Source organism: Meriones unguiculatus, chromosome 18, assembly GCF_030254825.1.
Source record: "Meriones unguiculatus strain TT.TT164.6M chromosome 18, Bangor_MerUng_6.1, whole genome shotgun sequence".
NCBI lineage: Eukaryota > Metazoa > Chordata > Mammalia > Rodentia > Muridae > Meriones > Meriones unguiculatus.
Genome location: NC_083365.1, coordinates 39,105,233 through 39,122,487, shown reverse-complemented (window position 1 = coordinate 39,122,487; position 17,255 = coordinate 39,105,233). Strand labels below are relative to the sequence as shown.

The 17,255-nt window shown below is 37.7% G+C and overlaps 1 protein-coding gene across 1 annotated transcript in view; it reads right to left on the bottom strand.

Moving 5' to 3' along the window:
- Trim44 (tripartite motif containing 44) overlaps window positions 1-17,255 on the bottom strand; it is a 109,111-nt gene that overhangs the window by 37,429 nt on the left and 54,427 nt on the right. The window contains exon 4 of the mRNA XM_060371824.1: window positions 13,528-13,547. Coding sequence (XP_060227807.1) covers window positions 13,528-13,547 — 20 coding nt within the window. The remainder of the gene's footprint in view (window positions 1-13,527; window positions 13,548-17,255) is intronic.

Sequence of the window (17,255 nt, the reverse complement as noted above, 5' to 3'; positions counted from 1 at the left end):
TAAAAAGACCAATCACTACAAGGACTGTGTGTAGTTTTATAAACCTAGCTAGCACTGTGTCCACAGGGTGGACATCTGATGAAATCTGTTAGACAGACTGATAAACAGAAAGTATGATAAAAGGCTCACCAAGATTTTAGATGACAGTCACAACTTTCTTCTGTCTTTAATTATTTCAGTTTTATTTTAGACAATGCTTAATTTATTTTTGAACAAAAGACTGAGAACTATTCCAATGTCCAATGACCCTTATTACATTCAAAAGCATCGTTACACTGTTTTTATTGATCAGCATATTAACAACATGCCCTTGAAATAATCCCCTCCAGCATAATTGCTGAGTCAACTAAACTTCTAAATTCTGATATTGTTTCATATGTACATTAACTTACTAGTTTGCGAAAGTTCTGGAAAATTGTGGGTAAACTCAGTTTTCAGTAATATTTATCACTTTATGATCCATATTTTCTTGCCAGGCAGGACTGAAAAATTGTCTTCTACAATAGATATTAAAAGAAGGAAAAAGAGGATCCTAAAAATGTCTGTTAAAAATTACATACCATTAACATTCCTAAACCTGTACTTGAAATTCCAGAATAGAAGGACTCAAATGTTAACATTTTCTTTCTGTGTGTTTGTCTCCTCTCCCATACCTCTCTTTGCTTTTTTTCCTCCTGCCTTGACTCTTTCTTTCCTTCCTTTCCCTCCCTCCCTTACTTTCTTTCCTTCCTTCATTTCTTTCTTTTACTTTTTTCTTTCCCTTTTCTTCTCATTCTCTCCTTCCTTCCTTCCTTCCTTCCTTCCTTCCTTCCTTCCTTCCTTCTTTCCTTCCTTCCTCCTTTTTCCTTCCTTCCTTCCTTTCTCTTCCTTTCCTTTTTTCTTTCTTTCTGAGACAAGGTCCCGTGCAGCTCATGCTGCATTATAACTTTCTATGGAGCAGAGGCTGAGACTGAACTTAGATTTGTTCTTAGTGTCTCCCCTTTCCCAGTGTTGGAATCATGCCATTTCCGTGGTGATGGAGATTAAACCCAGGGCTCCATACACTGAAGGTTAAGACTTTACTAACTGAGCTATATCCTTAGCCAGACTTACATGTTTTCTTCATAATGTATGCCTAGCAACAAAGACACAGTTAGAACAAGACAGATATCCACAAATATTAAATTAATGCTATTTCTTCTCCTAATACTCTGTTTTGAAACAAAATCTCACTCCCACACACATACACAGAGGAGTATAAGAAAATTTGCTATACATTATAGCATCTTTCTTATTAAAAAACACATTCACTGCGGATGTTTGGTCAAACAAATTGTTAAGAACAGTTTTGTTTCATGAGCTCCAGAAACAAGTTAGAAAAAAAAAATCACAGTATTCATAAGGAATTGAGATACTGAACTAATCCTAAGTTACAAAGGAGCCAGGCTTCAACAATAGAACACTTACCAATATTACTTAGGTAGACAATTTTATAAGTTAAAAAATACTATTTGTAGGGCTGGATAATAACTAAGTGGGTAAAATGCTTGTTGCATAAGCATGAGGACCTGAGTTTCGATCCTCTGCACTGTTTTAAGAGAAAGTGTTTATTTGTAACCCCAGTAAACAGACTTATACTGTGAAATCGATACTGTGGGCTTGCTGGCCATCAAGTTTAACCTAAATGGGGAGCTCCAGGTTCAGTGACAGGCCAGCTCAAAAAGAAAGTTGGAGGGGGGTGGGAGGTCAAAGAGCCTGCCATTGAGTTCCTGTCAGAAATAGTCCCTGTTCCCCTTACTATGGGAAACCAATTGGTTGCTGAGCTACCACGGGCTACATCCAAGCAGAGGTTCTAGGTTATATCCATACATGGTCCTTGGTGGAGTATCAGTCTCAGAAAAGACCCCTGTGCCCAGATATATTCGGTCCTTGTGGGGCTCCTATCCTTTCCACGTCATACTAACTCCCCCTTCTTTCATATGATTCCCTGCACTCTACCGAAGGTTTGGTTATGAGTCTTAGTATCTGCTTTCATACAGCCAGCCAGAGTTCAAAAACATAAATAAATGAACGAATAAATAAATAAATACAGTGAGTTTATTCAGAAGTAAGCCTCCAAGATGAAAATTACATCTGGTACATATCTGATTTATCAGCTCTTAATATGTCTAGTTTAACCATATTATAGTCAGAATAATTAACTTTAAATAAATTCTTTAATTTTCATTGAGAAAAAAAATTTAAGTTAGAGGGAGCAGAGAGAAGGCTCAGCAGGTAAAGTACCTACTGACAACCAGAGTATGATCCCTGGAACCCACAAAGAAGAGAATCCACTTATGCAGTTGTCTGACCTCCACTTGTATACCATGGTGCATGAACATACACACTAAATTAATATCCCCATTCCCTGAGGACTAGTTCTTACAGTATCAGAAGATGCTCTGCAAGCTGCCAAGAGAGAAAAGCAAACAATAGTTCTACTCAACTGTAAAGCCCAAACCGACCCAAGAGATATCCCAAATGGTACCACAGTGGCACTTTTATTTTTGGGGTAACTGAAAGCTGTCTAATTGGACTTAAACCAGCTCAGAAGGAAGGAATCAATGTCTGGTTCTCTAAACCTAGCCAACTACCTGTGGCTGGAGAGGTTACAGAACCTGGAGGAGAAACTACTACTGCCACTTTCCAAAACCAGTGTAATAACTGATTGCATTCTACATACTTACACCCATACATAAATGTCACTCTTAGCCCTCTTCAAAGAAACTTCTTTCTGTAGCAGGCACAGACTATTAGCAGGGATCAAAATGGTCAAATGTAAGTAAGTGGTAAGTAACTAACTGGTCAAAATGTAAGTAAGTGGCTGTGGCATGTCCAACCTCAATTAGTACATCTATAACGCAAACCCTATACCTAAGACTCAGGGAATACTGTGGGAGGAGTGACAGAAAGATTCTATGATCCAGCGGACCACAATGCCTATTGGAAGATAATATCTTTAGACAATAGAAAAGCTACACTCATATCTCAAAAACATGGTTGTTAAACATGACCTTCATAATGACAATACTAGTGAGCATGCCAACAGGGATGAAAAATTCTAAAGGCCCATCCCTTCATGAAGAGCTATAGGCAATGGCTGCTGAAAGAGAATAAGTTTTCTCCAGAGATGAGACCCCCCTGATAATGCCTGAGTCTGAAAATATTTGTCTTTTCATGGGACTAACCTGTATAACAGCAACATATAATAAACATTACTCCTCTTTTTAAAATAATAAAAAACTAGAATTAAAAAAAATAAGAATGATAGAGGAAGATGCTTGATGTCAATTCCTAGAATACACATGTGTACATGCTAACATTCACACAGACACACACAAATAGATTTTTTTATTATTATAGATTGTTTATGTCTACTTAAGACCTTTTTTTGGGGGGGGGGTTGTTTTTAGATAGGGACCATGATCTCCCAACAGAGTGGTATAAGTAAACTTAATAATAGGACAACAGGATTCAGTACAAGGACCTACAAGTTCTGTAACTTTATAAAGTACTCAACATTTCTGGATCTACTATGAGGATAACAGTACTGTCTTTTTCCTAGGTTATAAGGTTAAATAAGACAGACACTGGTTCGTGTATGTGATGGGATGCTTTCATTAGTGCAGCCCCTAAAGAATTGATAAGATAGCTATGATCAAGTATCTAAATAAGTTGATCACTTCTGGAAATCCCGTTACCTTCTAGAAACCATTTCTCCTTCTTAACTAAAGAGGTAGAAACTCCTAAGAGACATGATTTGTGGACCCCATCCTTCAGAGTTTCACAGTATTTCTGAATTGTTTCTAGTTGGGTGGTATCTCTGGGATACTCTTCACATGCCCTCCTTAGTTTCTTCAGCCTTGGAACATTCTTTTTCCCCCATGTTCCTTAAACAGACTCAGTTGTCTAGGGAAACTTGACCCTTCATTTTAGTTTATCATCAAAATTTCCAAGAAGAGGGAATGAATGCTGAATGTTAGGGGCATGCTGGAGTGGAGTATCTGTGCCTGACCTTTGCATCTATACAGCTTGCCAGTAATTGCTAAGTTTTTTCACTGACAATTATCTACCAATTTCTTCCCCATCCCCACTTTACCCTCCCCCCCAGTTAATTATCAGTTCTGGAATTAAAACTACTTGCTTCTCCTTGTGGTTGTCACGGCAACAGTTGGCCTGCACCTGCCGCTGGGCTGACAGTGGCTCTTTCAGAGGAGGCAGTGGCAGTTACTGGTTCCACAAAAGCCAAGGAGTAAACTAATGTTTACCTGCCTGGGGACCAAAGTTTATTCTCCCTCAGGTTCTTCCTTGGCAAACCAATCTCAACTTTTTTTTTCTTCAAATTGCTTATTTGTATTTGACAAAGAAAAGGAAAATTCTGGTAAATGGCTGAATCCCTACTGACTTTTATAATCCTACCCATTAGCTTTACTCATTCCCAGCCAACAAGTTCTAAGATCTAAATCTTCTGTCTCCTGACAAAGAGACTGTAGTATAAAGGCTGAACATAGGGAATTTTAAGACTGCTAGGTCTGGGTTCTAGTCCTAGTGATAATACTTGCTAACTGTATGGCCATGGGTCAATCCTATTTCCTATAGTATCAATCTCATCATATACATTAGGTAATCAGAGTAAGTATAATTCTAAGAGTTGCTTTAAAAGCTCTCAGATTACATAGATCTAGCTCCCATTCAATGTTCATGTTATCAGGAAGTCTCACTGCTGTTGCTGGTTAGCTACCAATCCTGGACAGCTCTTAAACATAGGACAAGGCTGCCATCTTGGTCACTTTATACTTGTCTGAGTGATAGTACCTTAGGACAGATAAAATACCACATTGTTGCAAAGAATCTAGATAAAGATGCACCTAACAACTAGACCTGAGAAATACTGCTTTTCCTGCCTGGCTTCCTTGAAATTGTGTCAGCTCCTCCCTCTCTGTGCTGTTTTTTCTCATGCTCAATCTCACTTTCCTTTAAATAGAATTGATAGAACCAGAGTGTAAGGAGACATGTAGTCACCAAGGAAACAAAAGGCTTTTCATTTTACAATCACATTGCAACCTACAGAGAACTGTTAGTAGTATGGAGGACTTGAGGGAGTCAGGCATTTATATAAGGTAAGGGCTTTTTTCCCCTGAAACAATTATGTATAAGAAAGCATTTCCTTCATAAACTTGTAACCATTCATGATTAGGGTGTCTAAACAAGTGCATTTTGCTCCATGGTTTAAAATAAACTCTCACATTTGAGTGAGATATGAGAATATTATATCAGTTTTGCTTTCTTTCAAATCACTTCCTTACAGTTCTAATGTTAAGGAAACTTGTACTTATTGACTCTAAACCTTACATCACCTCAAAATAGAAATGAAAAAAGGATAAAAAACAAAACAAAACCCACTAGTATGTGTGCCCAACATGTGATATGGATACCTACTCATCCATATCAAACATCCAATGAATGTTTCCATTGCCCCCACCTCTCCACCACCACCAACAATAACAACAACAAAAAGAAAGACAGACAGACAGAGGGACTTTGGTGGAAAAATATGGTGCCTCTTGCCTGTCTTTCACTGGGAAGAAGAAAATACTTGAGACTAACTAGCAGGGTTCTTGTAAAGTAAAAGGCAAAATGAATAATTTTGCTGTGGCTGCCCACAAGTGAGGTGGATGTAACAAGGCCATCAAATACTGTTATTCTCTTTAAAAGATGCTAGAGTTTTGACCTCCTAAAAGTTGTTCTGCTAAGGACCAGAATATAGTGGCTAGGAAGACAAACAAGAACAGAGTAAGGCCACAGTCAGACTCCTTAGCCTCACCAACATGGCAAACTTTCATACCAATTTCTTTGATAGTTTTTGAGTAAAATATCTATGCCCTCCATTTGGAAAATGTTGGTTCATTAGGATTGCTTTTCTTCATTAATGTGAAAGGAATTAGATAATTATTTTTCAAACTTCAATTCAAATTAAAGGAAGGTAGAACTGTAAAAATAGGAATATAAATAGATTGCAAATCAAATGAAGTACTTCCACACACATTTTACCAGTTTTTTATTTTTTGCATGTAAAAAAAATACAAAAAGAATGCTTTCTGTGTTTCATGGTATTTACTAAATATAACCAGATGTCAGGTTTTAAAAATTACATGTGTATTTTTTGTGTATGTAGCACCTGTGCACCAGAACACACATGTGGAAGTCATAGGACAATCTGTGGAAGATGGTTCTCTACCTCTCTCATGTAAGTCTTAAGAATTGAATTCAGGTCATTATGCTTGGTGGCAAGCCCTTTTACTAGCTGAACCATCTCAATGACTCAGATGTAACAGACTGATGGAGAAACAGAAGCATTAAAAAACAAACAAACAAACAATTTACAATGTATAACAAATTACAAGATGTGACTGGAGAAGAACCGGAAATCCTTGCTTCAAGAAGTAATGTGTAACAGGAAATGTCTAAACCTTTTGATGCCTCAACACAGCATCCCAGGCACTTTTCAAGCTTAACTCTGCTTGCAGACCAATTGTGCAGTCAGTCCTTTGTTAGTCCCCACATGGCACATGTATCTTCATACCTCTGAACCTTTATATTTGTTGGTTTCTCTGCTTAGATAACCTTCCTATTCTTTCCATCAGAAAATGCCTAGCTCTAACCAGATGCAGGATTCTTTGAGTTACCAGTGTAATAAGTACTCTATACTCAATTGACTGTATAGGATTTACTTTTTAGGATTATTATCATAAAATAGTGTAGCTTACACTCTGGAGTCAAACTACTTGAGCTTGGAGGCTGCCATTTTTTTTTCAACTCCATGATCACATAAATGTGTAACTTCTCTGAGACATTTTTCATCTGAGATGAAAAATGACAATAATATATAAACCAGATAATATATAAATCAGTTATAGGGCTATTGTGAGCAATAAATGATTTAATATATCTAAATATTTAAAATATATCGACACAGTTGGCACTTCATTACTGTTTAACTATCTTAATGATAATTATATTGCAATTAAATGCTATAATAAAATTGTCTAATAAGCTCTCAAAAATAGACTTTGAGATCTTGTAAATGCATGCACAGAAATCTTTGTCCACATATCCCCAAGGCCCATGGCCTCCTGTTCCTTAACCGTTGTTGTTACTAAAGAAACAAAACTGAGATTTATAATTTTAAAAATTACTACATAAAACACACAGAACTAAAATTAATAAATATTCTCCAAAGATCCATGTGCTAGAGGCGTGGCTGTCAACTCTGGCATTGCTGGGAGGCAGTACATTCTTAGAAGGTGAGGCCTGCTGAGAACCAGGTTTTAGGAGTGTGCCCTGAAAAGCCATTGAGATTCTAGCTCTCCTGTATTTTCTCTCCTAGCCACTTCTACTATCTATTATCTACAATAATATACTATCTTGTCACAGGTCCAAGGACTAGACAGCCTATGACCATGGGTTAAAGCCTCTGAAATTGTGTAAGGAAAAAGTAACCTTCTTCCTTTTATTTATCAGGTATTTTGCTGCACCAAATCACAAGAAAAACAACTAACACAAATCCCCAATCTTGGCAAAGGTGGGATAGGGAGGCGAGTATTTACATTAAAAAAAAAAACAGTAAACAAGGTTAAATGACTTGACCAAGATTACACCATTGGTCACAGGCACAGAAGAGAAGAGAGGTAGGTCAATGCCCTTTGTTTTTACTCCTTCCAAACATTCTTCCTGTTTAATCACACAATCAGCATGTGTCACATTCACACTGATCCCAGCAGGCACTTTATGCCTGAATAACAGCTGACTTTGAAGATGAAAATTCTACAGAAGTTCTCTGTATAAGCTGATACTATTAAAAAGCCAATTTTTTTCTCTTAGTTTAAAAAGAAAAATCACAGAAAACCCCAAAAGCAAATCAAAATTTAATCCTGATCTTGTTCCTTTTCCTCTCAACACAAGAGTTTAAGGGTCTTTTTCTCTTTCTCACTGCCACCCACAAAACAATTGCTTTCACACCAGCAGATCATATTGCCACCCCCTCTCCTCAAATATATATTACTTCTCAGCAGGCTTCAGCAGGGGTAGAGAAGGAGCCAATCTGTGAGGCAGTGAACACAAGATCTCCCATAATAGTACAGAGAAGACAGAAAATTGCTGCCGAAAGTGTAAATTGCTTTTTTGCTTGAAGAAGAAATAATCATTCTAGGCTTCAAAGACACCTTTGTACAAGATGACTCCACAGTAGTTACTATCCACAGTCTACATATTAAGAGTTTTGCTCACCATACCCTGTGAGTATTCTTGTCAGCCATATGACTCTGTATCATGACTTAAGGAGTAACTCCTAGGCAGCAATCAACAAGCAACTATCCTGTGGTGTCAATTAAAGGCTGGCTTGGCTCCCTAGAGAATCCTCTTGGTGTTGGTGCTCAGGAGATACTGTGTGAGGACTAAATAGATAGCCCTAGATAAGCACTGTAGCTAAGGAGAAATCACTTTCAGAAAATAGGCCACAGCAACTACACATCAGTGAGTCACAATCCCAGGTTAGAGGAAATAGACCAAAGTGATCCTCTGAGGACTGTATGAATTCTCTTGGCTTTCACAGGGGGTTACAAAGGGCTGTGTGCTTGCCTTCTGCAGACAGTCCAAATGAGCTCTGAAAACAGGTTAGACTCACTTCCTAGTTCTGTTACTTACTACTAACTAAACTTGTGATGTCTCTGAAAATTTATTAATATGTTCTCATTTGACAAAATGGATAACTACATCATTGACTTAGCATGAGGTTAAATAAAAATGTATACAAAGCACTTTGGACATTATCAACCTTTAATACAAAGTAGCTACAATTACTACTGTTGTTAATATGCTGGAGAAATACAAAATATAACTCGGTGGGAAACAGAAACAAAAGCACAATAACTGGCTATACTATATCAAACAGCCCAGAAAGTCAAAACTCAAGAGGAAAGAAGACAAGGAGACTGCAGCTGGTGGAAAGGAAGAAAAGCCTATTCCACAGAATGCAGGATTTGTTCTTTCCGTGGTAGAGGATGACTAAATATGGGACCAAGTCTTCTTAGCCATTCTTTTGTGCAGTGTGACCTGCATTTCCTTCTATCTCCTTTAACACATCAAACTCTCATTTAATCTCGCAGCAACACAGAAAACTTTGGAACAAAATTCTCTTTGGCTTGTTGAAAAGATAAAGTGTATATCATAAATGAGAAAATTTTAGATCAAAGGCAATCTGCCCTGAAGTGCTAATTGGAATAGACTGAGCCAAACAGTAGTTCGACACAAATAAATTGAATGGAACCAACAAGCATGAATTCAATGGTTAAGAAGAAAATATGAATCCTCTCCCCCCTCTCTTTGCCAATTTAGAACATGCTCTCAAGTGCACCTAATACTTAAAATGATTTTGTCAAGTCCTAGTCCAAGAGAATCCTGCTGACATTCATGGCAGCCTAGCTTACGGGAGACAGCCTGACATCTTAGTTACTAGTAAAGAAACTCTATGCCTTGTCAAAATGACATGAAGGTATCTGCAGTTAAACTTGAAAGCTAGTCTCCCACATTTCTCTGCATGCATCCTTATACTCTTCTAATCAATGTGACTTTGGAATGTGGCCATAACAAAATAGAAATCTTCAGCCAAATCAAGCTCTGTCAAGACAGAAGTGCCATTTGCTACCCCATGGAACCTTCCTATTACTTCTACTAAGCTCTTGTCTTTCAGTATGGTCTTGCTTGAAGTCTCTTTGGTGAAAAGAAGGTCTATGGCTGTGACTGTCCTGGATTTCAAGGAGCAATAGAATAAAGGGGCAAAGTGCCATGGAGAATTTGGTGTCCAAACCAAATCCTGTGCAAAAATGGTGAAAATGTGGTTAATAATTAGAGAAAACACTGATTCAAGGTCCCTATCATTACAAGTCTAGTGCTCTAGATTTGACAAGATCTGTTCTTGAAAGGTTCACATGGCGAACATTTGACCTCAGTGTTGCCATATACAGAGGTAATGTAATCTTTAAAGTGTGAGACTTAGGACTGGGCCACTGGGACAATTAGGTCTATGGAGTTGGATTAGTTCTAAGAAAATAGGAGCCTGAAACTTCCCCTGAGCTTTTCTTCTACACATATTCAAGCTACCATGATGCCATGCACAATGAGGTCCTCACCAAGCTAATCAGATAGTGGTGCCATAGCCCAAAACCTTAGAACTGCAAGCTAATCAATTTCCTTATACTGTACTTACCCACATGTATTTTGCTGAAGAACACAAAACAAAAATACCTCATTTAACCAATTTACCTAGGTTTGTATGACTGCCTCCAGTTCATTTTCCATTCTGAAGATACTAGAAACATCCAAAATGCAAATCTGTTTAGGTAAATTTTTGTTCACATTGCTCTTTTTGTTTTTTAAGAAGTGTCTCATATAGCCTAGGTTAACAAGGCTGGCCTTAAACCCTTGATCCTTCTTCCTCTACTTTCTGAATGATGGCATTATAGGCCTGTGGTTTCAAATTCTTTAATGGCTTTTTACTGTGCAAATATCCTAAGAAGACTTCCAAGGCCAAAATCACCACAGTGCTTTTTATCTTCTACTTTCTCTTTCTAGAGTTTTTACATAAGAAATGTCTTCTACCTACAACTAACCCATGCTCATTCTTTCCCTGCCTTCTCATCTTCCAGACCTGTATGTATATGTGTATGTATATATATATGTATATGTATTACACACACACATACACATATATATGTAAAACTGTATCTGTTTAAGGTCTCCCCATCATCTACTCGTCTTTCTCTCTCTCTCTCTTTTTCCTTTCTTTCCTTCGTCTGTCTGCCTGATTTCCTTCTTTCTTTCTTTCCCCTCTGCTCCTCTTTCTTTCTCCTCCCCTGGCCCTTATTTTCCTTCCTTTTTTTGTTCTAGAACAGACAATGGTTTAATCCTTTTCTCAAGCAGCTTGGACTTCCCTTATCACTATTTCCTCCATACTGCTGCTCTGCACGCTCACTTCTGTCTGGACTCTGAATGCACAAAATTAGGTGCCATGTATGCCTTAAGAGGGCATCAGATCTTCAGGAATTGGAATTACAGGTTGTGAACTGCCATATGGGAACAGTTATTTCTCTTAACTGCTGAGCCATCTCTCAATCTCCCATAAGCACATTTTAAAGGAATTAAAAAAAAATGAGAAGGATCTAGGGAGGGAAGAAACCATAATACAGAATAAGCTTGTTCCTGAAAATGTTTGCCAGGTGGAATCTGAAGAAATTCTCTGAAGCTCTGTAGGTTTAAAGCATGATGCTTCTGGCTTAAACCACAGCTAACCAGAGCTGGGTATTTTCCAGTAGTTCTAAAGTGGAAGCTGAGGAACACAGCTTTCAAGAGAAGTAGTACCAGAAGATGCAGATACAAGGAATTATTTGGAACATCTTAAGAAAGAGGTTCTTTAGTGCCAGGTATATGTTACTTTCTGTTAATCAATGGGGTCCTATAGTCTCTCCCAAAACATTACAGGAACATTGTTCTTGGTTACCCTCCAGAATTTGATGGTAAGACATTATCGTTGAAGATACCATATATTTGAATCTGTAGACATGGAGAAATTGAGCTGTTACTAACCTATAAGCGTCATTGTTACTTTCAAAATAGTGAAAAGCTGTGTGTGTGTTAATCAATAATCTAACTCAGCTGTAAACCTTGCAAGATAAGCCCACGGGAGAAGAGTGGGACCAATACCTATGTTATGGGAGTAACCAACCACTTTTTTGGTTGGATTTAAGGTTCAACCCACAAAAGGGAATTCATGCCTCTTTTTGTTAACTGGACCAAGAATCCATAGATGGGCAATTCATAAGCCCTAGGGGACAGTCTCCTATTACTCTGCGTGACAGACATCATTTTAAACTGCTCCCTAAATATTTATCTTTATACCCATAAATTAGTACATTTTCAACCCTCATCAGAGAAGCTTCTTTTTGTAGTAAATGGTGATTAGTACAGAGACTCACAACTCATCAATATGTAGAGACTAAGATACCATAGACTGCTCAGATATCAGTATCACATCCTTCCTCCACAAACGCCCCTGGGGGATCACTAGAGAAGAGGGTGGAAAGATTATAAGAGCCAGAATTAGTGGAGTGCTACGACAAAACAGTGTTTTCACATGAACTGCATGCACAAGGCTGTAACTGCGTGCACAAGGACTGAACAAAATCAAGCCAGCCAAAATCCCAGAACGGATGAGGGAAAGGCTCACAAAGTCCCACCCTAGGTGAGGACCTACTGGCAAGTGATGACTGCTGGGGGAGGAAATGTTGATTTTCTTTAGGAATGTAACCTTTCATAGGTTGCCTCTGTTTCAGTGGATGGTCCTGCACCCATGACATACTGGTAGTGCTAGAGGGACTCAGTGAGTTTAAAAAGGAATACATGGAGTTGGGAGGTAAAGGTGATTGTGGGGATATGGAAAGCAAGGGAGGGAACAAGGGGTCGGTTTATCAAGACATATTATATTCATGTATGAAATTCTCGAACAATACATTTAAACAGAGTGGCTCAAGATCTGGTTATTAGTTATATTTGTCAATCTGACAGGATCTAAAAAAAATCCCTTTAGTAAACAAGCCTCCATGTTCACTTGGGAGAGATCATCTACCTTAGACTGGCCTATAGGCATGGTTGTGGGAAATTATCTTGATTAGTTTAATTGAAGTGGGAAGGCCTTCCTACTGTAGAGTGACACTATTCTCTAGGTGGGAGCCTGGACAATACATAAAGGAAAAACTCTGGTGAGCACCAGCATTCACTGCTCTCTTCTTCTCTTGCACATGCAATGTGGCCTGCTGCTTCAAGTTCCTGTTGCCTTGACTTCCCTACCATAATGGCTATACTTGAACTGTGAGCCAAAATAAACCTTTTCTCTCTTACACTGCTTTTGTCAGGTATACTTTATCACAGCAGAAGGAAAAACAAAACACAAAACTTGAGACATGAGGAAAAAGGAAAAGTACAAAAACCTTTTCCTGCTTAAACAATGTTTTATGTACCTATGACCTAGTTAGTTTTCACTGTGACATTCATTGTAACAGGAATAATACAGTGACAGTCCAAAGCACAATCACAAAATCCAATTTATATCAAAAAAGAACACTATAAGTTAGGAGGTTGACCTGATAGTCTACTTACTATCCAAATATAGCACCTGATCATCTTAACAAGGTATTGTAATGTGCTAAAGAGCAAAGTCTTTGTCACTATGTATTTCCAGATTAAAGTTTACCTTTAATCTGAAGTTTACAGGCAGAAAATGACACAGATGGGGAAGGAGATGAAAGTCTTACAAAATAAAAGCCTTGAAGCTGTGGATTAAGACAAATATCACTTTTCTATGCTATCCCTTGCTTGTCTATATCACAGGGGGTATTAGAAGGCCACAAATGTCACTCCACTTCTGAGACTAGACAAGTAGCAATAATACAATCTTACCTGGGTCCTTCCTCGTCACCCTGAAAAACAAAAAGGAAACAGTATTAGAAAAATAATTGTTGGTAAAAACTAGTTTAGATTTCTTTCATTTTCCTCTTCATGCCCAAACCAAAAAGCAAGGTTTTGTATTTATTTTAACAAAAACCAGAAGATGTCTAAGGTAGTTGTTCTCAACAATGCTGTGACCCTTTAATACAGCTCATGTTGTGGTGACCCCAACCATAAAATTATTTTCATTGCTATTTCATAACTGCAATTCTGTAATTGTAATGTATATATCTGATATGCAATCCTTATAAAAGGGCCATATGACTCCCCAAAGGGGTCATGAACCACAGGTTAAGAACAGCTGGTCTAAGAGCTAAGGCAAGGACTATTAGATCCTTATGTTCAAACTGCCCAGCCAAGATGAACTGATAATTTTCCCTTGCAAGCATGAAATGTGAATGAACAGACCTAGGAGGTCTACATAATAGCCTTGGTTTTTGTTTTGTTTTGTTTTGTTTTTTGTTTGTTTGTTTTGTTTTTATTTCTATGGCTGGCAGTATTCAGTTCTAAGCAAAGAATCCAAAAATAGCAGCAGACCTTGGGCAAAGCTGACTAGCTCCAAAAGCATTAAGCTTCTTCAAAACCTCATTTCAGTCTTGGTCTACTACTGTTTCTTGAAATATGAACACAGTGGTTCTACTATCCTGCATATTAAGATGGAAACAGAGATTCTAGTCTAAATTCTGAGACTTATGAGTACGTGCCACTAGGGCAAGCTAATAAGTTAAAATGGCCTTTGGTTTTCCCCTCTGCAAATGGGTAGTTTGGGCACTTGGTAATCTACCTCATTAATTACCCACACAATACCTTTTCTTTTTTTCTTATTCATTCTGTAAAAAACAATGTGCATTCTTTTTCTAGGTATTTCACTCTCTTGACCTAACTTTATAGTAAACATCAAGCAGATTATTTGGCATCTCCCTCTGAAACAAAATGAGAGCTTTCGAATGACTCTGAAGCCTTTCCCATGGTAGTTTATTTATTATGCCAGTGACAAAGTATCTTTCATACTCCTCTCTTCAGTCATTTAGAGTTGATTTCAATAGAGAATATATTTTCTGGTTGTATTCCCCAGAGAGTCAATAAATGAATGATCCTAACTTATATAAACTGGACGCAGGCACTTTGGGGTTGAAATCTTGCCTCTATCATTTACTTGTGTTACTCTAATCAAGTTATTCTGCCTCTTTGAACTTCAATCTTCTAATTTAAAAAGTGAGGTAATAGTCTCTGTATCAGGATAAATATGAGGATTAAATAATGTTCATAATTGTTAAGCAAAGCGCTTGAGGACACTTAATAATGGTTACTGATTAATATCTGTAGTAATTCAGTTTGAGTCATAAAAAACAGAATTTGTAAGTAAAAAGGATAATGATCTAACTTTCTATGAGCTCTCAACAAGTAGCTCATACACAGAGAAAATAAACAAAGTATTCTATAGGCTCTACCGAAGGCATAAACAGACTTCAGAGGCAAAAGGGAGGAAAGGTGACATGTATATTGACACTTAAGATAAGCAGGATTTTCTCAGGCTGACCACAGTAAAAAGTAGGAAGAAGATTGGAATAAGAGCAAAGATGTAACAGATGATAGAAAGATAGATAGGTAGAAAGATATTTAGATAGGTAGATAGCTAGGTAAATAGGTAGACAGACAGACAGATGAATGATAGGGAAGAAGGAAGAACACTGGCATGACAACAACAAAGGCACAACAATTTAATTAATAGATGATAAGGTAGACGAAAGGGAGGAAGATAGGGAGGGACAGAATTTGGGCTCTATGGAAGTAGAAAGTGAGTGTATACCTTTTTGTTTTGGATAGTGTGGGAGTGGGACTAACGGCAATGAGAGGTTATGAGTGGTAATGTGGCAATGAGTGCAAGTGGGATAGACAGATTACCAAAGATTAGTCAGGAAAATGATTTAATCACTCTCTGTACTAGAGGTTACAAAAGGGCATTTTAAGTAGACTATTAAGATTTTACAATAGTATAAAGGCACCAACCATTTGTAGTTCAATGAGAGAGATGTGGGCAAGTGGTGGAAGGATCATATAGGGGTAGTATAAGATTTCTTTGCATTTTGATCAACTTATACATCTCAAGAGTACTATAGCACAGCAAGGAAAGTCATATAATTTAAATTTCATGAGTTATATAACTATCAATGACAAAATTAAACTTCCACACAATTTTTCAATTATCTTTGGCTATTTAAACATAACTACCTAAGACAACCTTGTAGGAAACCACATCTACACATTCTCCCATGATTTAAAGCAAGCCCTCGTCAGTCACACATTTTGGTGCAATGGTTATGAGATGGTGTTTTGCATAGGGTTTTCATGGCACACCCTTAATTCTAGGACTTGTGAGGATGAGGAAGAAGGGTAGTGAGTTAGAATCCAAATAGGTTAAATAGGAAGGCCTGAACAAGACTGAATAGAATTTCTGAGTTATAAAAATAATCTCACATTAACTTCACCATTAAAAAGATGTAGCCCATGGCAGTTCAGTGTCCAAGTGGATTCCCTAGTAAGGGGAACAGGGACTGTCTCTGACAGGAACTCAGTGGCTGGCTCTTTGATCACCTCCCCCTAAGGGGCAAACAGCCTTACCAGGCCACAGAGGAAGACAATGCAGCCAGTCCTGATGAAACCTGATAGGCTAGGGTCAGGTGAAAGGGGAGAAGGACTGCCCCTATCAATGGACTGGGGGAGGGGCAAGGAAGAGAAGAGGGAGGGTGGGATTGGGAGAGGATGAGAGAGGAGGCTACAGCTGGGATACAAAGTGAATAAATTGTAATTAATAAAAAAGAAAAAAGTTTCATAATTAACTTTTCCAAGATTCAGTTTTCTAAACAAGTATATGATATATTTTAAATGTTCAACAAGTGTTATCCATTACTGAGCTTCTTCTGGATTACTAATTAATATTGTTTCTCAGGGAACAGGAGAGAAAAGATAAGGCAGTTTTGTTATATGTCCACCTTTTTCAAAAAGTCAGTACAAAGTCTGCAGAAGAAATTAACAAATTTATAAAGCACATTTATAAAGTATCTGTCTATTTAGATGATTTCACTGGACATCCAGATGACCATAACTTGCTGTTAAAAGATGTGCACATGCTGGACCTGCTGCCCTAAATGTTCACATGTATCCTGAAAGCCCTGTTAATCCCAGGCAGTTCTTTAAAATCAGGCCTGACTCAGAAACTTCCTCACTAAAGCTTGGGGGGGGGGGGGTAATGCTTGTTTCTAATCTCTGCATCTGTAGAGTTCACTCTTCTCAGCTCGAACTCAAAGAAAACTGACAGTGACAGCATCTCACAGAGTCTCTGGCACTGAATCTCAACCATTTGAAAAGGAAACTTTTGTTAATATCTAAGGCACACAAATACATAGTAAGTAATTACACTGGTGTTCAGACAAAAACATAGCAGAATTTAAAGTTAATTTCTATTGCCATTATAAGTTAATTCTGGTAACAAATATCAGGAGTGACTTGTTAGATTAAGCAATATTCTCAAACTCCTTTAAACATAGCGAGTACCCTTGGATGGAATATTACACCAGTGGAAATAAGAGTTCACCAAGATTCAAGTTTAATTCCAAATCTGTTTATTCAGATAAACCTGTAATCATCACAAATTAAACAATAAAAGTGAATCTAAGATA